The following is a 26,469-nucleotide window of genomic DNA, read 5'->3' on the forward strand; positions in this document are numbered from 1 at the left end:
TTTCTTCTAATTGACTATAAGCTCTGTCGGCGTTAATCCCTGTATATAGTTTATACGTCGTCGGAAGACAAGTTATTGGTCTATAATTTTTAGGGTAGCTTGTAGGTTCACTGTTAAGTAAGAGCATTGTTTTTCCTGTTGTTAACCAGTGTGGTGTCTGTTCAGGGTATGCATATAAATAGTTCTTACTCATGGCTAGATCCTCATGTAAAGAAGTTAATGCTTTAAGCCAAAAGTTTGGTACTGCATCTGGGCCTGGGGTTTTCCAATTAGAGGCTTTTCTCAACTTTGTTTCAATCTCTCTGGCTGTTATTTCATCCCTTTTCATACCCTGTACCTTTAAACTTCTTATTCTTTCTTTTAATTCTTCTATCCATTTAGCAACTTTATGTTCCACAGGATCTTCATAGATACTTCTCTAAAATGTATCTACTTCCTCTTTTTTCGGCAGTCTATTAATTCCTTTTACCTTATTTCCCAATTCTCTATAAAACTTTTTGGGTCATCAGTAAATTGCTTATTTTGTGCTTTTCCCTTAAATTTATCTTCGTATCTTCTGAGTCTTTCCACCTGTTTTAACATTTTTAGTTTGCTATTTCCAGTAGTGCATAATAGATCCTGGTCTGTTCTAATACTGCGCATTGCTTTTATCACATCTATCTTTCTTAATATTTTTGTTGATCTGTTCCCTCTTCTATAATTTTCTAACAATGACATTTCTTGTCTTAGCTGCTTTATAGTTTTCTCTGTTCAATATTTCCATGATGGTATTCACTTTCACCCCCCCCCCCTTTCCCAGGCTACCCTATGTTCCTGTGATAGAATTTTATCAGTTATTAATTTAGCAGCACAGTAATATATTCTGTTTACTTCTGTTATATCACATGGGTCTCTATGGACAGTCCTAATTACTGTGTTCATTTGTTTTATCAAGCTTCTGACTTTTGTGGTTTTATTAACCTTCTGCAGTCTGTTTCTCTCATTGATCTTGATATATCTGTCTTTGTCTATTAAACCAAGCAACTCTTTTTTTAACTCCTTTTCTTCCATACTGAGGGCACATCCCTTGTTTTCCATTTCCTGTGGGGATTCTATAACATCTTCTTGTGGCACAGTCTTTTCAATTTCATCCTGTGTCATCTGTTGTTTTGTCATATGGAAACTCACTGGCCTATCGCTCCTCAACATTGCATCAGAATTTTCAGTTTCCTGATCCTTTCCTTCCTGTCTAGCTTCAAGTGAACTTGTATACTGATTTCTTGTGGAAGGCTCCAAAATATCTTGATATGGCACCTGACCTGTTGCTTCCTGTTCCTCTTGTTTCCCCTTAATTTGGATATCCATTGCTCTATCCTGTTGTGATGCTTTCTTCATTTGATTTTCTACACTGAATCCTTCTCTTTGCAGCTGTTCCATTACCTCAATTTCTATTTCTTTGACTTCTCCATTACTAATCTCTTTCTCTACTTTTCCTCTTAGTCTTCTTATTTTTTGTATTGTAAAGTTTTCCATATCCGGATTCCTTTGCCTATATTTTTCTTCAAATATCTTTGGTGCTGCCCTTTTTGTATTAGTTAGTTTTGCTTTCTCCTTTGCATAAATATTACACCATATTAAATCTATTTTTCTTTCCCCTGTCCATATTTCTTCTTCACATGTCTCCTGATCTTCTTGCTTTTCCTTATTCTGGGGACTCATTCCATCATGCTGTGATGTAGTCTGTTTTAGGCCTTCTACATTAAATCCTTCACTTCGCAAGCACTCCATAACTTCAACTTCTATTTCTTTAATGTCTACTTTACTAATCATCTTTTTTTACATTATATCTGTGTGCTTTTAGTCTTTTTATTGTGAAATTTTCCATATCTGGATGCCTTTGCCTGTATTTTCTTCGAATATCTTTGAAACTGCCTTCTGTGTATGTTAGTTAACTTGGCTTTCTCCTTTGCATAACTATTGCACCATATCAAATCTTTCTTTCCAATGTCCATAATTCCTTTGCCCTTTATATGTCTATTAATGATACTGTTAACAAGAACTTGCATGACGCATCATCCCCAAGCCCATGTGTAATAAACCAGAATATGTTAACTGTATCAGTCTACCACTATTCCCCCTCAAAAGAAATTGAATGTTTAGCATAACTTAAGTCAATATTTTGCTATACAAGAAGTATTTAACTGTTGAGATAGGTAACCCTACCTGGAAGCTCCTCCTGGGACATACTTGTCCTCTCTGAAACCGCAGCACCAACGTCAGTGCCATGCTGTTGTGCACTTTCCAGTGAGCTGTCTGGATCCCTGACAATGGACAGGAAATCTTCATTTGGTGTCTCCTCTGGGATGATAAAACCATGTTAGTGACCCTATGGTACACCTGATCATATGTCCTGCTCTGGCCACCTACTGCATTAGTATCAGCCACTATCTGGTGACAAATTTGGATTCTGCCATGGCTATACCCACATTCCCTCTCAAGTAGAAAGGCAAAATGTCACCTAAATGCTTCCACAATTACTTCATTCTCTGGGTCACTGAAAAGAGTTTTGCGGGGATTGGGATGCCTGGGTGCCATACTGCTAGGTGACATAAAATGCAAAAGAAGGATAATACACAAGAATCACATAAATAAAAGTCCTGCTTAGTATTCATAAAAGGTAGTATTTCACTATTACCCACTGGAAAAATATAAAACGGCCAAAATATTCAAATATATATAAAAAGGGAATTGTGTGATTGTAACAAATTATTATCACACACAGAAAGGTTGGATGCAAAACAAGGAGAGTAACAATAGCAAATTTTGTTTGTGCAAAACACAGAAATGCAACTTGGCTCCCCATCCCCCAAACAACAGACAAATGACCCAGTTTGCTAACAAACCACCAGGGAATTACTATAAGTGCTATCAAATATACTGTACCTGAAACGTGCACACATTTACCATCGAACATTCCATTTTATGCAATTTCCAGTCTTGTCTACCTGTAACCAACACTCCTCTAGAGGTGTGCATGGATCATTCTAGAAGGCGAACACCCCTGTGTTATTGACAATGTAGGACATTTACATTTCAAGGAAATAACCATAAAAGGGTGTAAAACAGTTGTAACATTAGCCCTTGTGATGAAAGTTAATAAGACTGTGCATTTGAGAAAGTAAAATGCCCTGCCAAACATGCCTATGCCATCAGTATACTTTTAAGAAATGTATACAGAGAAAAGTAGAAAGAAAGATGTGCATTAATCAAATAATGTAGAAAAAAATATTTTTCATGGTGACATTTTAGCATGTCCAGTATATAGCTGAAAAAGGCAAGCATAACTTATCAAGATCAGTTGTCATCTGTGCAAATAAATCCCAAAGTAATATCTTCTGTGTTATCCACATAAGCAAGTCTCCTCACCTTCAGTTTCCCTAGCTACGTGGTTCCCTTTTTTATGGTATACCTTTAGGGCTGTGAGCATGGTGAAGATGCAAATGAGGTGCAAACTCATTAGAATTTCTGAATCCAAAATATATAGCTCCGTGTAGCAGATGCAAATGTAATGCAGGTACTCCCTCAGTGTTTGTTGCGAATGGATTGCAACTGTGAATGATTACTGGTAAGGAGAAGGAAAACACAACAGCAATTCAGACTCCCTAATCTCCACTGGGTGTGTTAACCAGGTTTGACTTACAAAGTGTAGAAGTAATTATATCAAGGTTTTAAATGTAAGGAAGTAGCACACATTTCACAGTTTCTGTTCAGTAGCACAACTATATATTATTGCCATTTAATATCCTCACACATTTTAAGAACAATTATACAGAATGCCTTACAGACTGCATGTCTGGGATTACTGGTCAGATACACAAATGAGCAACAAGTACAGGGAGATAAGACAGAGCTACATTTGTGCAAGCAGTAGTCATAAGTGGTTATGCGATCACTCAGTGCACTGCATATGAAATTAATAAATGTACAAACTGTCATATGTTTTAGTACTGTGGATGATGTTGCATTTGGTTATATGGTTATATATGGCATTTGGTTATATGCACAATGATTCTCATTCTCTGCTGCAAAGCTGTTTCTGTGGCAAAGAGGGCTAAGCCATCCTTGCTGTGTTTTGAAGGTTTATTGGAGTGAGAGTTCAAATCCACACCTGTGTAAAAATATTTCATGTGTACCAACATAATTTTTGTAGTGTTAATTTAATAGATTTCTTTTCTTTATTTCTCCTAATTTTTTATGCCAGTGTTTGAGTAGTGCACAGCTTAGCGCAGACAAGGGAAATGGAGAAACACAGTGGATGTCATGTTTAGCTTTCTTATCTTGTTTGTACAATGCTTAGAGCATAAACCTGGACTATTGGCCCACACAGGAAGCAGACATAATGCCTGTAGACAAGGGCATAGACAGAGTAAAGGTAAAAAAGGATACATTGTTGAGATTTTTGCTTTCCATTGTGCAGCACCCCTAAGTGAAGTTGTGAGCTGGCTATCAAGCTTCCCCAACACCTGCAGCCATCGAATACCTGCAGATAGGAAGCAGACAGTCACCAATTTCAAAATGGATGCATTCTTTTCTTATCCCCTCTGTAGACTAGCCATGACATTGTGGAACACAGCCTTGAGCTACCAAGTGCATCTACAAGCTCAATTCCTAGGTTCATAGGTAGGTACTAGGCTATCGGCCCAAGGGTCTACGTAAGCCTAGCCGACAAGGTTCCCTGGCTTACGCCACCCAAGAAAGTTATTTTCCTATGCCACTGTCAAGCAGAGACACAGAAGTGATCCCCAGGATGTATTTCCTATTTCCCATCCACTCATCAAGATTTTTCTTGAAGAGTGCTAATGAAGAACTTTGCTTGACATAGATGGGTAGCCTGTTCCAGGGTATGGGAAGTCTCTGGGACAGGAATCTATCCCTCCAGCATGTCCTGTTTATTGTGGTGACAAGGTTTAGGTTCCTAGAGCGTGTAGCTCAGAGGGACCTAAACCAGGAAAATTAAATACACTGGCAGACGGATTAAGCAGAAACCTCATGGACCCACATGAGTGGAAACTGGAACCAAGGATTTTCAACATGTTGACAAGCAAATGGGGAGCCCAGATATAGACCTGTTTGCCTCTCCCCAGAACTACCAATTGGACAAATTTTGCACAAGGACTCCCCACAAGCAAGCCTGGAAAGTGGATGTTCTGTCCTTCAGCTGGAAAAACCTATCCGTGTATGCCTTCCCACCTGTGCCTCTGCTTTCCAAAGTACTACTAAAAGTCAAACAGGACAAACCAAGGATGATTTTGATTGCTCCAGACTGGCCACACCAACACTGGTACCCCCTCCTGCACAGTGTGTCATGGTTATCCCCATGGCACCTGCCTCAGACTCCTTCCCTGTTGTCTCAGCAGGAGAAGCAGATTCTGCATGCTCATCTTCTAACACTGAACCTTGCAGCCTGGCTAATTACATAATCTCTCCTCTACCATCCCTCAGTAAACCTGTGATGGATATCATTTTAGAGGCAAGGAGGCCTAGTACTAGAGAAACCTATGCTGAAAAATGGAAAAGATTCTGTTCCTGGAACCAGTCTCAAGGTTTGAGCACAGTAGCGCCCAATTTACCTCAGATTTTACAATACTTAACTGAGATGCTTCACAAGGGCCTGTCTGCTTCCTCCATTAAAATCCACGCCTCAGCCATTTCAGCTAATTATAGCACAGAACCTCCCCTCTTCTCTCATCCACTGCTCAAGCAGTTCCTCAGAGGGGCCAAAAATTTGATACCCCCCAGGAGAGCTCCAACCCCAGCCTGGGACCTTAACTTTGTTTTGGAGAAACTCACTATATGTTCTTTTGAGCCAGCTGCTACTGCAAACTTAAAACTTCTTTCTTGGAAAGCAGCTTTCCTTTTAGCAATCACTTCGGCTAGAAGGGTGTCTGAATTACAGGCCCTTGTGGCAGTGGAGCCTTTTATCATCTTTCGTGCGGACAGGGTGTCCCTCAGAAACAATCCAACCTTCATGCCCAAGGTGGTATCCAGTGTGGCTCTTAATCAGTCTATTCATTTGCCAACCTTCTTTCCCAATCCACAGAACAAAGGGGAATGGATAGTGCATTCCTTAGATATGCACAGACAACTTACATTCTACTTGGACAGGACAAAACCTCAAAGGAAATCTGAACAACTGCTGGTGGCATTTGCTGCAGGGGCAGCGGGGAAGGCTATTTCAAAGCAAACCATTTCTAAATGGATAGGCCATTGCATTCATTTCTGGTATGAGTACCATAGAAAACCTATCCTCCAGGGGATCAGACATCACTCCACGAGGGCTGCATCTACCTCTTTAGCCTTTCTCAGAGGCGTCCCTACCAGGGACATCCTAGAAGCAGCTACCCGGAGTTCTGTGCATACTTTCACCAAGCATTATAATTTGTCAATTTTCTCTAAATCCAGAGCTGGCTTTGCCACTGCAGTCTTACAGGGCCTAATAGCTTGTCCTAATACTATCTAAATTCCTCCTCCCAACCATAGCTTTGGGAATCTGCCCAAATGTAATAACTGCAACAGTGAAACATGAAGAACATAGTACAATTGTGTACACTTACCATAAATGTAGATGTTTGAGTGTATTGACTGTTGCAGTCCTGGTTACCCTCCCTCCAGCCCCCTAACTTCTTCTGGCTATACCTCTACTTTCCTTTACTATGCTTAAAAGCCTTTTTGGTGTATTTACGTTTTTGTTGGAGGTATATCATTGTACTTTTACATTTAATTGCTCCCCATTGGGGGGCACCTGACATCTGGGGCAAAAAAAACCTGATGTAATGGTCTCAGCTGCATGTTTTATACACCTGATGATCTGATGTCATGGAAGAAGGGACAGCAACCAACGCAGGACCTAAGATTTTGTTAATCAGGCTGACTGAGGGCTACCTGCAAGCAGATAACCCAAATGTAATGACTGCAACAGTGAATACATTCGAACATCTACATTTATGCTAAGTGTACACAACTGTACTTTTCATGCTCTCAATACTGCAAATCTTTAGAAACATAGCATTGAGGCTTGTGTTTGCACACCACTTTACTACATGCAAACAAGGAAAGTGGTATCTTGCATGTGTAAACACATTGCCAACCATCACGCAAACCTGCTGCTCAGTGGTATGCTATGCAAAGTGTATGTAGCATGTATTACTTTTGTTTACTGTCCATTTAGCATTCATGACATGAAACTACACGTGGAAACAGAAAAAAATGAAGACCCCATCTAACAAAATGTCACATATTTACAATGCAGCCATCTGTTACCTCCCCCATGCAATACAATGCTATTCTCACAATACTTGTTCACAAATGTATCAACTACACTATGTAAATTACTACAAGTGTCATGTTATATACTACACACATCTTTAAAATGAAAATACACATTCAGAGTTTTGATACTTGTAGTAATGTGGGCACCTGTTTGCGTATAGTTTGCAAAGCTGTCTCTGAAAGTATACCTGCACATTGGAACATAAACAGCAAATACTACACATTGTACAATCATCAATCTGGTAACATGGAGAGCTTAAATTATCTTGACAGTTGAACATGGTTAGCTATTCATTTCATCCAAGCATCCCAACATTTTCTCTCCAGCATGCAGTGCTGATGACATCCACTATAAGTTGTCCTGCAGCCTTGTAAGTCAGACTTCTGCCATAGTGCTGATTTCTGTAGTCAATGTACTTGGGTAGGGGCTCTGTACTCACTGCAGCCAACTGGAATGTCTGTGTGTTTGTGCGCTCGCTTGACAGAGAGTACTTTACACCAGCATGTGGGACACTGCTATTAAAATCTTTTTCTCATCAGACTCTGATGATGTCATCAGCTGTTGATAGTTTGTGGATGTGCAGCATTCCCATCAGAGCAGGGTCAGAGACTGGCTTGTAGGCCAGGCACAGGTTACCTCGTCCTATACGATACAAATTACAGTGACAGGGCTTTCAGTCTAACCACATACATCATGGCATGGTTTGTAGGCCCTGTATTGTCTTGGTGAGAAACCCCTGTGGTCTCTTCAACTGCTGTATGTGTCTGGTGGGGTATGTGCAAAAGGAAGCATTATACTGTATTAGTGCTCTGAGGTTTGAGTACAGTGCTATGTCCTCCTCAGATCTGGATATGATGGTCCAACTTATGGGGTGCATGACATAGCCTTTCCATACCACTGTGGACACTTGATGGTCAAAGTTCAAACTGATATCTATGTGTTCTATGGTCTTGCACCACTGGGTTTCAGCTTAGAGGGAGTGTTGTTAATGCTGCAGTTAGCATGGAATTCCACTTTGCAGAAGGCCAAAATAATGAAAATTGTACATTTATTTGTAGACTGTCTGGCTTTGTACCAATCATTTGTCTGTTAGCCCCTCCTATAGTATGTTAACATTATTGGTGGACTCAGTGATTGCACCCAGTATGCTAAAATCAACAAACTTGGTAAGTCAAAGGCCTTATACTTTAGCCTGGACTGTTGAGAAATAGATTCCAAACAGTAAAGGACCCAACACAGATCCTTGGGGTATGTATGGCAGTGGTGACAGCTTTACTGGTAGAGGTTGATCAATATGTGTTCTATCAGTGAGCCAATTGGTTCACCATCTGGTGATGAAAGGGATAATCCCAGCTGGGAGAGTTTCTCAGTGATAGCTAAGTGGGGAGCTATGTCCAAACCCTAGGTCAGAATAAGACAGGCAGTTTACACTGTCTCACCTACCTTCATCCAGGCCTATCGCACAGAATCAATGGGTTATGACAACATCAGATTGCCTATAGTGCAACTCTGAGTATAAACCTACCTGACACGGTTGGATAGACACTTCAACACACCCATCAAGTGGACTATGTTCTCTTAGAAGGGTGTACAGCAACATGCAGCCATCAGAATAGGGGGGACAGCACCTGATGCATGCATGTATAGACACATCCTGACTCTCCTCATCTGTGAGGTAGACCAACATGTCTTCGTGGACACTAGTAATATTCTGTCTGTGAGCAACAGACGTGCGAGTTGCTAATGCTACATTCCTGTCTGTTTCATCTGTTAGATATCTTCAAAGAGGTCATTGAGGGCATGCATGATGACAACATTATCATCCTGTGGAATTTGTCCAGGCTAAAGCATTTGACACAAATCCACACTGAGGTATTCACTCAACACTGTCAGATGTGGACAGAAACACCTATACCACCAAGTGGGTAGACCACTGGATCACATATGTGGTATCTAAATATGTTAAAAAAGTGTGAAGTCACCTATATCTTGGGTCCAGTGACCAGGTCAGGACATCAGGGCTGTCTGTTAGGCCCTTTCCTGTCGATTATTTAAATCACAGATCTCAAGAATGATATACACATCCTGTGTCCAAACAGCTGTATAGAGGATTACAGATTGTGGGCAGTAATTGACTCTGTAATATTAGCATAATACAGGCAGCATCAACATACACCAGAGATTGGTGCCACAGCCATGTCAGCACTTGAGATGGAAAAAAACATGGGCGGAGTAGTTACATTATGAAAACAAACATAAAACCCAAAGATAATGACCTCACACCCTATAACCAGAACAATTGGTATTTGACCTGTGTCCTGGGGTAGATGATATGTAGAACGTCCACCAGCATGTGGCCACAGTGGTGACTAATCCCTTGTATGTAAAACGACTACTGAATATGTGCAGGACATCCACATCAAAGGTCATAATACCTCCATCGGTCACAGCCTTCATCTCACCAATAATGGAATACAATGCACCCTTCTTCATGCACCTCCTGACACATCCTCCAGTGATGTGTAACTGAAGTGTACTACTGTTGCCACAGTGAGCTGTCACACCTTATTGGCCATACCTAGGTATTCTTTTTGTTGCATAAACATTATTGTCTGATGGTGCAGTACTCCCAGCAAGGTGTTATACCAGATGCATGTGTGAAACCTGTTCCGTTGATGCACACTGTACATACATAGCTGTTTGACAACACTGATGGCATGAATTACATTCTTGACAGTATGGATTGTGCCATATATATCTGCCATGCACAGCAGTCAACTATCCTGTATTGATAATGTCACATACAGGTATAGCATTGTCCATCCAGCCACCTCCAGCAGATTTTACAATGTCAGGAAGCTGTGCTTGAGTACCCTTATAGATTACTGGCATGTCACCATACTTGTACATATGTGTTTATGCAGAACCATCTATCACCACTCTGAACCACATATGTTATGTCAGAGACATGGGATTACTGGTGATATTATTCTGATATTGTCCATGATTGTGTGCTCTTCTTTTACTGTTGTCCATGAGCCTGTAACTGTGTCCCACTTGTTGGAAACCTCTGCTGACATTACAGTCATATTCAGTCAAATCAGTTTGCACAGCTTAACAATATGCATCCAGGCATGATTGTATATAACATCCTTGATGTTCTCTGTTTTTCCATTTACATGCCCTCATCTGGGGTACATTATGATGCTTCACCTGTGTTCATTCCTGCAGTCCAACTGTGTGTCCCTATTCAATACACACACTTCCTGTGACTGTTTATTTTACATGGCAGTCCATATATCCTTACAGATCATTTGCACAACTTTTGTACAGAATGCCTGAAATGGGATTCCACAGTACTCTGTACTGTATACACTATCCTATACTGTTTGGGCCATATACATTGCTATATGATATACAGTGGTAATCATTGTAGCATTCTGCACAATCCCACTAAGCTAGTTTACTCTAAGGTAAACAAGTGTGTTATCTGTGTTGAATTACATGATATCCTGGCCAGTAACACTGTTTCTGCAATGAAACCACACTTGTTTACGTTTAAACATGATGCACGGCATGAATATATAATCACTGCTGCTGCTCACCTCACAAACACGTAAACTCTGTGTAGGCTTTGTACGAAGCTTACATACAGTTTATTGAATTCCACTGTAGAACTTATTTTAGACTTGTATGTTTGTGTTGTTTCAGTTGGGGGACTACTGTAGTGTTACAAGTGTCTGTTACTGATATTGATAGTAGGTGCATGTACAGTAATAAAAAGGATGAAGCCAAAAGGGCCTTTGAAATCCTATGTAAGAAGTCTGCCAGTAGTGGGAATAACCAAATCTAGCAGTGTTAAACTTTTTTTTATGGAGTATGGCATTTCCACATCATAACACTTGGCCAAAGGACCAAACAGTTTTATTACCTCACAATACGTGTGGCTGGTGATGTTAGCTAGCAGTCAAATGACAAACATTCAAAAGACAGCAAATATCTGAATGAATAGTCTTGCAACTTTCCTGTGTAACTAAACACCTTTTTTCATTAATAATACTGTTAACATTACAGAAACATTTAGTTAGGTTATCACATCTGCTTTTTTGCAAACTGTTACCCTTTAATTTTCTTTTCTTAACCCTTTTATAAATAGTATTAGAAGCATGAATGGTGTTTGTCAGTAAAGCTCATTTCTAAATAGAAATTAAGTCTGCGTGACCACTTTTATCACCATCATCTGTAACATTAGTAATATGTGAGATTTGTTCACCTATGTCCCTCTCTTCAGTCAGAACATTATGCACATCAGCCTTAACCTTCTATATGTTTGCAATACATAATGGAGCTATAGCACTAACAGGTCAAGGCTGTTGCTGTTGTGACAATTTAATTTGATGGTAATCAAACCAAAAGTGCTCTGTTTCCTGCATTTTTATAGAATGTTTCACAGTTATGAATATTATAATCAAACTCCCTGCACTGAGCACATTTTCTCTTAGGACATGTTTGTATTACATGTTCATATGAGCCACAATGAAAACAAGTCTTTGGTTGCCCTTGTAATGTACAAAGGCCCTGTAACCAGAGATAGTAGGCATACTAGGAATGTGTCCCAAAACTGGGATGAAACCATTGTCAGCATTACCTAGGATTCCTGAGCACCTGTCCATATTTTCCAGGCATCATATGTTTTTTTATTCCCAAAACAGAATGGCATAATGTATAAAACTGAGACTGAATTTGAGACCGCTCACAGAATGGCATAATGTATAAAATTGAGACCGTGTCTGAGCTAGCCCTTCATCAACAGTTTTTATTTATTATTTATTTATTTATTTGCAGTTGGTTTACCAGGATAGTCCATTGGGCCAATAAGAACCTGTTTGCAATGGAGTCCTGGGGAGAAAAGCTCCAAAACAAAGGTTACAAAAAAGATTACAGCAATTTACAATTTCAATCATTTGTAGGTTAAAGACAAAGCTTTAAAACAGTGGTAACAAAAAGATTACAGCAGTTTACAATTTCAATAATTTGTAGGTTAACAACAGAGCTTCAAACAGTAGTAAAAAAGATTACAGCAGTTTACAATTTCAGTCATTTGTGGGTTCAAGACAAAACAAAGATTATGCATTTACAATGCAATTTTTAGGTTTCATTTTGTAGAAAACTAAGATTTAAGCAGGTGCAATAAAAAAATTTTTAGGTTAAAAAGTTATAATTTTGTAGAAAAACAAATCATTGCTGCGGTAAATATATAGTTTCTTGAGTGGAATAGTGTGATAAGAGAATTATAAGATGTCATTACAGTTTGCCAGTTATTTGGTGTCTGGTAATATATGATAAAGTAGCCTGTAGGAAGTGGAGAATAGGCTATGAGGGGTGGGAGCAAGAGCATTCCCAAGAGGATGTTAGATGTGAGTGCAGTGATTTTTTAAAATCAGGGAGGTTGATGGTGATATGGATGGAGGGAGGAAGGGAGTTCCATAGGCATGCTAGGGCAAAGGACAGGAGGTTTTGTCCTGGAGAGTGAAGGGGTTTGTACAGTTCTATTATGTTTTGGTTATTAGATCGTAGGAGTCTTTGTGGCAGGTGCATTTTAAAGGTAGAGATGAGTGAGGGACAGAGGGAGGGTTGAAAAATTAGTTTGTGAGCAAAAGTGAGCTGAGTATAGGAGAGATAGTTGGGAAGCTCTAGCCAGTTAAGTTTGTGGAGGGATGCACAGTGATGGGTAGATGATTTGGGGCTAGTGGCAAATTTGACAATTTTATTATAACAAGAGGACAGTTTTGTTTAGAGAGATGATTGTAGGTTTGTTAGGAGAGGGGCACCATAAAGGAGGGAAGGGATGAGAAATGTAGTAGCGAGAGTCAGCTTAGTAGATGTAGTGAGGAATCAATTGTGTCGGTAGAGCATGCCAAGTTTTTGATGTTTTTTTTTTTTTATGTTTAGTTGTAGGTGGCTATTGAATTTAAGCTGGTCATCAATCTGGACTCCTAGTAGTTTGGTTTCAGATACCAGTTCAAGTGGTGTGTTATTCTGGTTAGTGATGGAGAATAGTTTTCTATCAATGGTGTTGGTTTTTGACTGGGTAAATACCATAAGTTTGGTTTTTGATGCATTGAGTGCTAGATGATTGTCCTTCATCCACTGTTCTGTGGTAGAGAAGGCGTCTTGAGTCAGTTTTAAGAGAGTGGGGATGGATGTGACTGCACAGATAATTGCAGAACCATCTGCATATTGGATAAGTTTAGCATGGGGAATTGGGTGGAAGGAATAATTTATGAATATATTGAAGAGGAGAGGACCCAAAATGGAACCTTGGGGGACACCAGTGGGTGTGTTGAGAAAGAAGAGATGGCTTTTTTCCACTTAACAGCTTGTTGCCTGTTGGAGAGATAGCTGATGAACCAATTGAGAGAAGAAGAGGATAGGTTTAGGTTAGATAGTTTAGTTAGGAGAAGGTTATGAGAGAGAGTATCAAAGGCCTTAGAGAGGTCAAGAAAGAGGGTAGATACAGTAGAGCCAGAATCTCTGGCTTTATTTACAGTTTCCAGGAAGGAAAGGAGGGCAGTCATGGTGCTGTGGTTGGGTCTGAATCTGTGTTGTGTGGAAGTTAGTAAAGTTATTATCTAAGAGATAGGGAAGGAGTTGAAGATGGATACATTTCTCTAGAAGTTTTGATATAGGAGAGAGGATGGCGATGGGACGAAAGTTAGTAATATTGTTATTATTGCCTCCTTTGTGCAGGGGAATGATGAAAGCCCTTTTCCAGAGTTTGGGTACAATCCCTTCTTGGATAGAGCGATTGATTAGGATGCTGATGGGGAAGGCAATGGCTTCAACAGCTATGCTGAGGAAGGATGAGGGAACGTTATCTGGGGCATTGGTGCATGGTTTTAGCTTTTGCAGAAGTTTTCTTATGGTTGAAGTAGGAATGGGTTTTAGGGAGAAAGGTGGGAGTTGAGAGACTGGAGATGAAGGGGGTGACAAAAGGGGGAATGCAGAAGTAGGGGATGAGCTGTTATTAGAGAAGGATGAGGTTAGTTTGGAAATAGAGTCTATGAAAAAAGAGTTGAATTGGGTAGCTAGGACTATATCTAGTGCATTTGGGTCTGGGCTTGGGTTTTCTGCTTAGCCAGGTTTTAGGAGGGTAGTGATGCCTTTCCAGAATTTTTGAGGATTAGTTTTATGGTTGTTTTGGAGTAAGGAGAAGTAATTCTGTCGATCTGCTGTGATAAGCTTTTTAACGGTATTGCGAAGTGTTTTGAATTAATTAAGGGTGATGGGAGTTTTGTTTCTTTGGTAACCTGGCCAGGTTTTGTCTCTAAGTCGCATGGCAGTTAGTGTGTTTTTTGTTAGCCAGGGGGCGGTGTTGTTTCTTATTCTTTTGGTTTTTATGGGGGCAAAACTATCCAGCTGTTTTAGGAAAGTTGTATTGAAGTATGCAACAGCATTATCCAAGGGTAGGGTTTTTAGGGGGTTCCAATTGATTGATTTTAGGGAGTCTGAGAAGGTTACTGGGTTGAAGTTTTTTAGGTAGCAAGTGCTGATGTAATTATGAGTTACTTGTAATGGAGATGGAAGACGTCTGGTGAAAATGGGAAGGTGGTCACTGAGGGAATCAGGAAGAGTTCCACTATCAGTGTAGTAGTGGGGGTGAGAGACTAAGATCCAGTCTAGGATACTGCCATTGGAGAAGTCTTTAGAGGGCCTGGTAGTGAGGTTGATGAGCTGAGAGTACTTATATAGGTTGATGTTTAGGGGGTGTGTAGGGGACTGAATGGAAGACCAATTAATATTTGTGTCTCACATGATAATAGTTTCATTACTGATATTGATAGAAAGCCAGGATAGGATATCCTCAAGTACTGAGGTATTGTCTCCAGGGGGGATGTAAAGTGAGGCTATGCAAATGTGTTTGTGTTTATTTAATTGAAAAAGAGCTAGTACTAATTCTGCATTGGAGAAGTGAGGAATGGGTTTGTTATAGGGAGTAATGGATAGGGTGGATGAGTAGAGCAGGACTACCCCACCACCCTTTTTGCAGGTCCTGTCTTTTCTAATGATAGAGTAGTTTGGTGGTGCTATTTCAGTATATTTTATGAGGTTTTAACCAGGTTTCAGAAATAGCTAAGATGTCAGGTTTGTTGTGGAGAAGCCAGGCATGGAGATTGGGGATTTTGTTAGCTATGCTTTGGGCATTAAGAGAAGCTAATAGGATGGATTTAGATGTAGGGGAAGTGGTGTTTGGGCCTGGGTTAGGGTGTATATCTCCAGATAGAAGTATGGATGTTAGATGTTGGATTAAGCTGATGAGGTGTTTGGATTGCCTTGTTTGTATGTTGTATACTGTTAGGTTTGTGTGGATATTGGAGGTTAGAGAGGGGTTAGAGAGTTTATAGGTAGAGCTTAGTTTGTAGTGAAAAAATAGATGGGTGTTAATGGGATACAGTCCAGGGGAAATTGATACAAATGAGTGTAAGTGAGTTGAAGGGAGTGAGCTGGTTGTGTGTAGTAATTGTGTGTGATTTGTGGAGTTTTGCTGGGTAAGGTAGTGGATATAAGTAAGGTTCAGAAGTAGTAGTAGTTGGATTGAGAAAATTGTAAGTTTTGTAAGCATGTTGAGGCTTTGATAAGGTAGAATATGTAGTGTAGGGAGAAGGGTTAGAACTAGATATTGTGCTGTTAAATATGAAGGGAGGTGTGTTGAGATGGATTATAGGGGGAGGGGGTAGAAGATGGTGGTGAAAGGGGAGGAGTGTAATAGGTAGAGAGGAAGTTGGATTGGTTAGGGAAAGGGGAGGGGTGTAATAGGTAGAGAGGAAGTAGGAGTGGTTAGGTGAGTATAAGTGTAAGTGCACTGGGGTGGATGGGATTTGGGGGTAGGGTAGGGGAGCGGAGTGAGCCCGCAGGTAGAGCAGAAGAAGGAAGATTCTGCAGAGACAATCAGTGTATAGCAGATTTCCTGAGGCACTCTTGGTATTTACAGGTGAGTAGGGTGTGATAACACAACAATTTGGCAGTTGAGGGATAGAGTGAAAAAAAATTATAGAAGTATAGCTGGATAGAGGGGGGAAGGAAAGCCCTGAAGAATAGTGTAGTACAACAGGAAGATTGGAAATTAGTCAGAGATGAAGTATGGGAAAAGTGGGGTAAGGATACAGCACAAGCCTTAGGTTAGAGTGCCACCTACTGGGCAGTGAGTAGGGTACAGCAATAGGTAGCTGTAGCAGAGATAGCAGATAGAGATGGCTTAGATAGTAGTCAGTGAGGAGAAGGTCAGTATTTAAGGGGTTGGAAGTGGTATGGCTGCTGGATTCCTGGCTCGGTCACTAGGAAATATATACAACACTAGATAATTACAAAAAGGTTCAGCTTATCAGTTAGGTCTAGGGAAGAACGTACTTTCTTATTCTCTTTGGACTCTGGAAAAATGCGCTAGGGCAGCACGTTTCTTTGGGTTGACGCAGGAGTGACTGAAAATATAATGGAAGGGGTCCTTAAAGACCAGGCAGACAGGTTCCCAATTCTTAGTGTAGGAGAGAAGGTAGATAAACTAGGAAGGTTAGAGAGAAAAAAGTACAATTAAGTGATTAGGCAGCAATAATGTCAGGTTTGTAGGCACAGATTATTACAGTGATAAAGAGCACCTTAACTGCATACACCTTGTAAGACTACTAACATATAACATTCTGAGATAGTACTTGAAATACAACTCTGTCCCAAAAAAAAACACAAGTATAATTAGAGAGTTGTGGTGACAACTAATAGCATGCAGTTCTATGCAGGGACATGAGAACAATGAGAGGTTTAATTCCCACTGCTATGAGCATTAGTGGAAAAACAAAGCAGGTAACAAAAAATTATTCAGTATAATGGAACGGTGAGGTAAAAAAAAGACAAATAGTGAAATACAACCTTCACAAAATTGCATAAAATCTAAGAGGTCATGTTAAAAGTAATTAACATGATTTGGGCAGATATTCAACAAGACAAGGTGCAAGTAACGGCCACTAGAACTTGTCTCCCGCTAACAGCTTTGCCGTCTGCTCTAAGCCCAAAACGCTTGCTCACTTTACAAATGGGGCTAGTAGTATTCTGTTTAGCCCAATATTTGACTTAATCAATTCCCACAGAAAGCCTGAACAGTCAAGGTTCAATAATAGGCTTCTTTACATTTGAGTTACATTTGGTTCAATTAGTAGGTTTTATTGTTTCAGTTAGTAGGCTTTTTACTTTTCAGAAGGGTGGGTATTAACTGTTCTCTTTTTAGGAAGGTACCAGCAGAGCTCCGGACATACAATATCCCAGTTTCAAAGTTATGAAAGCATAAATTGGCAACACACAGTAAATGCAGGAAATAAGTGTGCAAGCGCCAAGACGACCTCTTAATTAGACGATCCTAGTTAACAAATAGATAAAAAAAAATAGATAAACAAAAAAAATACCCTATGAGCAGAATAATAACCACCGCTGTATCTACAGTCAATCACTACAAACAACAAAACTGTTTTAAATTGCAAGATAATACCTCTTTTGGCTGTATATTTAAACCTACAATGTCATGTGGTGCAGAAGGAGTGCAAAGTTTCTTTAAGATCTATTTAGGCAAAACATTTTCAGCAAATGTTTCAAAAACTACATAGCAAAATGCATCTTTACCAGCATGTGACAAGGCCTGAATTTCTTTAGTAGTAAATTCAAGAAAATAAAGTGTTTTCCCAAGTCACATATCTGTTAAGTAATTCATTGTTTTTTAGAAGATATTCATACCACATGCAGTTTCCTTGCATGTTATGAAACAGAAGAGTCTGTATCAGAAGTGGATTTAATGGTATGTGCATATGTTTTTAGAAAAAAATACCATTCTCAGAAGCAGCAAGCTCTGAACCTGCAGATGGAAGCACTGAGGTGTAAACTGAGCCAAATCCTCCTGCAGCATACTGATCAAATGTTTGACTCCAATATGCAGCTTTGCAAGTAGCAGATTCATTTTCATCCAACAACTTGAGCAATTTCTTATTCAATAATCCTCCTCCTTTAAGTTCAGTATTTTCAACCGCATCTCAAGCAGAAATCTGTTCAGTAGATTCCCTTCTTTCTTGCGTTGTAATGTGACTACCCTCCAGCCTATAGCTCCCAGGAAGTACCAAACATTTTACAGGAAGTTCTCCGATGTTCTGACCAAATTGTCCATAATGGTATAAATACCACCTTAGGTCTCCCCTGAAAAGAGGCCACTAGCATAATGAGACTAACCTAGTCAACAAAGGATAAATAACGAAATAAGAAAATACTAGTTGTAGGTAACCAAAGATGCAAACTTTCTTGCACAGCTATATAACCATGACTCTAAAGCTGAAGAAACTGTTAGACCTGTTGCACGTTTCTAATGCTCATTCAGCTCTCTAACAGAGCTTACAAAATCAGACTCTCTTGCTAGACGCATCTTTTATTGTAAGACACTATGAAAAGAGTACCAGAAACATTTCTTGGTGAGTTAAAAAATCCAGGGGTGCAGACGTCACTCCAAATTTTGTGAGAAATATACACTACACTGTTCAGTATTGTAATTCAATAACTTATTTATTAAAAACAATAAAACACTTTCATCCACCATGTTGTCAAGCCTGGAAATTATTCAGAGCTAATGATCACTGCTCAATCCTGTATTTAAATAGGTATCACAGTCGTATGACATAAAAATTATTTTACCATACTATTAAAAACATTTTCACTGTTTTATACATTTAAACTTTTAAGGCTTTCTCATTATTTTAATAAAGTAATAAAATTATTAAATTATATAAGTGTTAAAACAATTGGTACACATATTTCATCAATTTATATTAACTGCTAAAACTTAGCTGCTCTTTTTTTCATTGTTTAGCAGAAGTTGGTTAAGATGGCCTTCATGAAAGTTGCTCCATTAGCTGAAGTAGCTTATCTGTCCAAAAATAAATGTCATTCTTTTAGAGGTAAAGTTTATTTCATGACAATTCTAAATTGATAGCAACTGACGCTAAATTACTGCAATATTATCATACTAGGGGTCCACGTTGTAATTTCAAAATACTGAAATCCCGAATTTTAGTATTTTGAAATCACAAAGCTGAATACTCAAAGTTCCAAAACTGGCAGAAGTGCGAAATTCAAAATCCCGAAGCACGGAGATGTTGAATTTCTGCTTTCACTGGTGCGGTGTGTGGATGTTTGGGTTTAATTTAGGTAAGTTTGTGTGTGTAAGTATGTTGGTTAGGGGCTTTAGTGTGTGTAAGTGTGTGTTGTGACTGTGATGTGTGTATGTGAGTTTTGTTTGTGTTTCTGTTTGTGCAGTCACGGAGTTAGAATATATAAGTAGTAGGGGTGGTGTGGGGTGTGCAGGGGGGCTTGCCCCCCCTGCTTATATGTAGTTTAGATGCATTTGTTTGATTGTGGGGGGGAGTTTTGTGTTTGTGTGTACTGTATGAGTAGCGTAGTTTCGGGATTTTGAATTTCGCGTTTGTGTGTTTTCGGATTTGTTAGTTGCGCTTGGGTTTTTGGCTTTGTGATTTCGAAAAACTGATATTCAGGATTTCAGTATTTCGAAATTACGTGGACTCCATACTAGACATATTGTTACTTTTCCTTTCTTATGCATGTCTACTGTGTTACATCTGTTGGTGATTCTTTTCCATGCCTCCAGTTTTTTGTGTTGCTATTCAATATTTCGTATGTCAATAATGTGTATTTTAGCTTATGATTGGTGTGGTCATGGCTTCAAAGGGTCTGAGGCCTAAGTTAATTTACTCAATTTGAAAGCAAGCAGCTAGGTAACTAAAATAAATGAGGTCTTTCTTGCATTAACTGATATAAGTCTGTCTGGCACTGATTCTTTTTCCTGCTAGACATGTTGTTTTTCAAACACAAATTACAATTTATTGTCATTATGCAAGATATAAATCCAACTGCTTTATGTATGGACCCCCCCCTCCATTTCTAATATGTGAATTATGAAATGGGTCAGTATTATAATTTCCAAATGTATTTTATCTATAAGAAAAACTGATTATGTCATAGCACTTACTGTCCCATGACAGTAAAATTTTAGGCATTTCCAAACTATGAGTTTATGTGTTAGTTCTGAGATGTAGATGTGATAAATCACTGACTGCAGTTGAAATGGTCTGGAATTGAACAGCAGACAGAGCACTGGAGGAGTCCACTGGGGAGGGTGGAGAATGAAAAGGTTGTTGCTTTGCCGTACTTTTTCTTCTCTTTCTTACTTACTCGTACAATTAATATTATTTTCTACTCGCTGTCTTACGTAGTGTATCCCTACAAATCTAAACTTCATGTTTACATGAAGTCCTGTATCTCTATTATATAAAGCTTTGTGTTATTTTTTTCATTCTTTAATTTTTTTAAGTGTATGTTTATTTTTTTTTGTTTTCAGAATAGGTGTGTGTATTATTGTTTTTTTTTTTCTGGATGATGCACCATAGATGTATATACCTGTATTGTACTTCACATTTTTATTTAATGCATTTTCATTTCCAACAATTAGCCAAAACTGAACTTTAACAAATAAGAAAAAAATGATTGTATGTGGGTGTGCTTCTCTAGTTCAGCTCACCTTGATAATCCCCAACTTGCTCTCACACTGAAATGGATGTGTTGCTGTAGCTGATAGTTGATTTCCATTTTATTATGCTGGGCATCGGATGGTTCCTCAATATCCGTGTGCATACCTAGCTGTCTGTATATGTAAGAATGGACAAAGCACCAAAACACTTATTTGCAGTATCAGCAAGATGGCACATTATTATTATTATTTAACCATGGATGGTATAAGAGAAAAAAGACCCTAAGTATTCATCAGTAGGAATTAAGTATATGTCCCCCAGGGGTGAAAAGTTCAGTGTTCTTTTAGCCTTTTACTGCAAGTTACGTGATCCCTTTTTCTTGTATGTTCTTCCATACTTCAAGGTTTTCTTATATGCAGAAAAAAAAACATTGTCCCATTTTTTTCACATAATCAGGAGGTGCAGGGTAAACTGAATTTTCTCACAGAGTTTTCCTTTTTAAGTAGCTACATGCAGTTATGCTCTCTGAAACCGGTGTACAAACATGGGGACTATCTTGTTAAAAAAAAACATTTTAGAAAGCCACATTAACCCCTTACTTGCAGGTATGTAGCCCTGATTTCATGTCCCTTTTATTCCCATCAGTAGTGGAAAAGCATTGTAAAGGAACATAGTTGTCTGATTTGTAATGTGATACTTTTCTACACTAGTTTTAATATATTCCTTAATCTCTTGATTTTTATCTTCAAGGTGATAGCAACCATTAAAACAAGTACCAGTAAAAGCTGCAATGCAGGCTATAATACAAAATGTATGTAAGCAGAGTTTAAAGCATATGTTTCACTCTCAATCACCTAAAGTCCAGTCTGAGTCCAGTTCAGAAGACTATTTCAGTGGGCACTACAGGACATGAATCCTTGCAGGGCCCTTCTCCCAACCTAGAAAATGGAGACTTTCTTCTTCAAAAATGTGACAGCCTTAAAGTAGAGTGCCAGACAAACTCTTGAGACTCTAGGTCATGTGACTTCAGCTATCCATCTGGCTCCTCTAGCCAGATTTCACATGAGGGAATTACAATGGTTTTTAAGGAATTCTTGAGGTCAGTAGTTGGAACTCTTAAAAGAAATAAATGCTGGTGTCATTTTCTGTGAATAGGGAATTAGTCTGGTGGGTGAACCAGATAAAGAAAAATGGTTGCCCTTTATATGACCAGGTCACAACCAGACTGAAAACCATGGATAAATGAGAAAAGGCCTGGGGTATTCTCACCTACAACTGTGACCGCACACAAATATCCACTGTGATGTTGAGGTGGTTATGCAGTGCTACTTCCTCTGGATATGCCTCTCAAGTGCGTCGTTTGAGGTACATTACTCATTTCTACCCCCAAAATTCCTTTTGCAACAAGGACATGGCAGTTTCATGTGTTGCTGAAAAAAATTTAGCAGTGTAAACTTGTATTAGTAAGTAATACTCTGTAATCTGCATACATCAGAAGACGTTGTCACACTTCATTGTGACCGGTTGTTACATTGTTGCACTCCATTTCAATGAGCTTTGCACTTCTATTCTTATTTGATCACGTGTCACACATTTTGCCAGTTTATCTATTTTTTTTATATTTTGAACTTTGTCAACCAGTGCTAATCTTGAAGGACCACTTTCAGCCTCCCAGGGACGTGCAGCATGTTGCATTTAAATGCCATACTATATGTTTGCATGAAAAGATGAAACAATGTTATGGGAGTCGAAGTTACAGTACAACTACAGTATGACTTTAATAAATATTAGGAAAAGTGGAGAGGTATGCCTGTAGGTATGATTGGTTGGTATGTTATATAGTCAAAACTATTGATTTTTGCAAATTATTTTGTTAGTTCTGTATTGTTTTTATACCTCTTAAAACTCTTCATAGAAAACTAACCTCATAAATTGAGTTTGAATTGTTTTTTCTCTTTTTTAATCATATTAATAGCAGCAGAAAATGTTAACTTTAAAAATGGAAAATAAATTCATAATATTTAAAATGGAAAAACTGCATGTGTGCTGTTGCAAGTAAAATGAAACATTTATTTCATCATTGTGATGCAGTGCTAATAATTAATCTGTTTGTAGGCAATGGGAGCAGCGAATGGAGCATGTGCAGGAGTCAGCAGCCATCACTTGGAGTATCTCTATTACATTATCCTACAGAGAACCTGCAGCACTCTGTTCAAACTCTGAAGGGCTCCGACAAGCATCCTGTTATACCTGTAGCACAGCTTTGTACAGGATACACCTGCAACATGAACTCTGAATGTGATCAAAGTTCTATAGTACAGCGAAGTCCATTAGTACATCAGAGCGCTCACAAAGAAAAGAAACCATATAAATGTCCTGAATGCAATAAGTGTTTCAAACAAAGGAGTGCTGTAGTACAACATGAAAAGACTCATGAGAGTAGTGAGGGTAAGAAACCATATAAATGTGCTGAATGTAGTAAGGGATTCTCAACAGCTGGTAACCTTAGAAATCATCTGTCAGTTCACAGTGGGGAGAAACCATATAAATGTCCTGAATGCAATAAGTGTTTCAGACGAAGGTGGAATTTAGTAATACATGAAAGGACCCACATGAGGGAGAGACCATATAAATGTCCTGAATGTAGCAAGGGTTTCACAACAACTAGTCACCTTAGAATTCATCTGTTAGTTCACAGTGGGGAGAGACCATATAAATGCTGTGAATGCAATAAGTGTTTCATACAAAGGAGTGCTCTAGTACAACATGAAAGGACACACAAGAGTCATAAAGGTGACAAACCATATAAATGTGCTGAATGCAGTAAGGGATTCACAAAAGCTAGTAACCTTAGAACTCATCTGTCAGTTCACAGTGTGGAGAAACCATATAAATGTCCTGAATGCAGTAAGTGTTTCAGAGAAAGGAGTGCTCTAGTACAACATGAAAGGACTCATGAGAGTCATGAGGGTAAGAAACCATATAAATGTGTTGAATGCAGTAAGGGATTCTCAACAGCTGGTAACCTTAGAAATCATCTGTCAGTTCACAGTGTGGAGAAACCATATAAATGTCCTGAATGCAATAAGTGTTTCAGACGAAGGTGGAATTTAGTAATACATGAAAGGACCCACATGAGGGAGAGACCATATAAATGTCCTGAATGTAGCAAGGGTTTCACAACACCTAGTCACCTTAGAATTCATCTGTTAGTTCACAGTGGAGAGAAACCATATAAATGTCCTGAATGCAATAAGTGTTTTGTACAAAGGAGTGCTCTAGTACAACATGAAAGGACTCATGAGAGTCGTGAGGGTAAGAAACCATATAAATGTGCTGAATGCAGTAAGGGATTCACAACAGCGGGTAATCTTAGAAATCATCTGTCAGTTCACAGTGGGGAGAAACCATATAAATGTCCTGAATGCAATAAGTGTTTCAGACAAAGGGGGAATTTAGTAATACATGAAAGGACCCACATGAGGGAGAGACCATATAAATGTCCAGAATGTAGCAAGGGTTTCACAGCAACTAGTCACCTTAGAATTCATCTGTCAGTTCACAGTGGGGAGAAACCATATAAATGCCCCGAATGCAATAAGTGTTTTAGACAAAAGGGGGATCTTGTAATACATGAAAGGATTCACATGAGGGACAGACCATATAAATGTCCTGAATGTAGCAAGGGTTTCACAACAGCTAGTGCCCTTAGAATTCATCTGTCAGTTCACAGTGGGGAGAGACTGTATAAATGTTGTGAATGCAATAAGGGTTTTGTACAAAGGAGTGCTCTAATGCAACATGAAAGGACTCACATGGGGAAGGGGGAGAAACCCCAAAAGTCAGAAGCTTGATAAAACAAATGAGCACGGTAATTAGGGCTGTCCATAGTGATCCATGCAATATAACAGAAGCAAACAATATATTACTGTGCTGCTAAATTAATAACTGATAAAATTCTACCACAGGAACGTAGGGTAGCGAGGGAAAAGGGTGGTGAAAGACAATACCATCATGGAAATATTGAATAGAGAAAAATATAAAGCAGCTAAGACAAGAAGTGTCATTGTTAGAAGATTATAGAAGAGGGAACAGATCAATAAAAATATTAAGAAAGATAGATGTGATAAAAGCAGTGCGCAGTATTAGAACAGACCAGGATCTATATACACTATTGGAGATAAACTAAACATTTCAAAACAGGCGGAAAGACTCAGAAGATATGACGATAAATATAAGGAAAAGCACAAAATAAGCAATTTACTGATGACCCAAAAAAGTTATATAGAGAATTGGGAAATAAGGTAAAAGGAATTGATAGACAGCCAAAAAAAAGTGTAGATACATTTTGGAGCAGTGTCTATGAAGATCCTGTGGAACATAACAAAGATGCTAAATGGATAGAAGAAGTAAAAGAAAGAATAAGAAGTTTAGAGGTACAGGATATGAAATGGGATGAAATGAAACAGCTAGAGAGATTGAAACAAGGTTGAGAAAAGCCTCTAATTGGAAAACCCCAGGTCCAGATGCAATGCCCAACGTTTGGCTTAAAGTATTAAATTTTTTACACAAGGATCTAGCCGTGAGTAAGAACTATTTATATGCACATCCTGAACAGGCACCGCACTGGTTAACAACAGGAAAAACAATGCTCTTACTTGAGCGTGAACCTGCAAGCTACCCTAAAAATTATAGACCAATAACTTGTCTTCCAACGACATATAAACTATACAGGGGGACTGACACCTACAGAGTTTATAGTCATTTAGAAGAAAACTCAATTATAGCAGTAGAACAAAAGGGCAATAAAAGAAAGTCATATGGAACAAAGGATCCTGGTCTGTTCTAATACTGCGCACTGCTTTTATCACATCTATCTTTCTTAATATAAAAGACTGCTTAAAAATATATAAGGTACATCCTACACTGATTGATTACATTACAGTAACCATGAAACAGTGACAGACCACTTTGCAATTAAGCCATAATAAAGGACAGATTATTATCCCAGGAATAAAAATCCAAAGGGGGATATTCCAGGGTAACTCCCTGTCACCATTGCTATTTTGCCTTGCCATTAATCCATTAAGCTGTTTACTTAACAGCTTAGGTCATGGCAATAATTTGGCTTCTAGAAAACAACAAATTCTAATGACTTCTCACCTTCTCTTTGTCGATGATTTAAAATTGTATAGCTCATCAGATGAGGAACTTAAAGCACAGCTGCAGGTTGTCAAAAATTTTTCAGATGATATTGGAATGTCATTTGGTCTTGATAAATCTACAGAAGCAACCTTTAAAAAAGGAAAATTGCAGCATCAGGAAAACATCAGTCTGGGACAAGAATGTGATATAAAATAACTTGAGCAAGAGGGGGTGTATAAATACTTGAAGTGATGAATGATCAGCAATAAAACATGAACAAATGTGAATCAAGCTTAGTAAGGAGTACTTTAGAAGACTAAAATTAATCCTGAAACAGCATTGACACCTAGGAATAAAATCCAAGCTATAAATCAATTTGCTCTTCCTGTCCTAACTTATAGTTTTGGACTGATTGACTGGGCCCAAAAAGTGTTGGATAGATTGGAT

The 26,469-nt window shown here is 38.8% G+C and overlaps 1 protein-coding gene across 1 annotated transcript in view; it reads left to right on the forward strand.

Annotated features, from left to right (window-relative positions):
* Positions 1–24,784, forward strand: part of LOC122813917 (zinc finger protein 271-like) — a 97,969-nt gene extending 73,185 nt beyond the window's left edge. Inside the window, exon 5 of the mRNA XM_044086462.1 lies at positions 22,993–24,784. Within this exon, the coding sequence (XP_043942397.1) occupies positions 22,993–24,731 (1,739 nt within the window). The 3' untranslated portion in view covers positions 24,732–24,784. The remainder of the gene's footprint in view (positions 1–22,992) is intronic.
* The last annotated feature ends 1,685 nt before the right edge of the window (positions 24,785–26,469 follow it).

This window comes from Protopterus annectens, chromosome 10.part0, assembly GCF_019279795.1.
Source record: "Protopterus annectens isolate FY-2018-M chromosome 10.part0, PAN1.0, whole genome shotgun sequence".
In the NCBI taxonomy this organism is placed as follows: Eukaryota; Metazoa; Chordata; order Ceratodontiformes; family Protopteridae; genus Protopterus; species Protopterus annectens.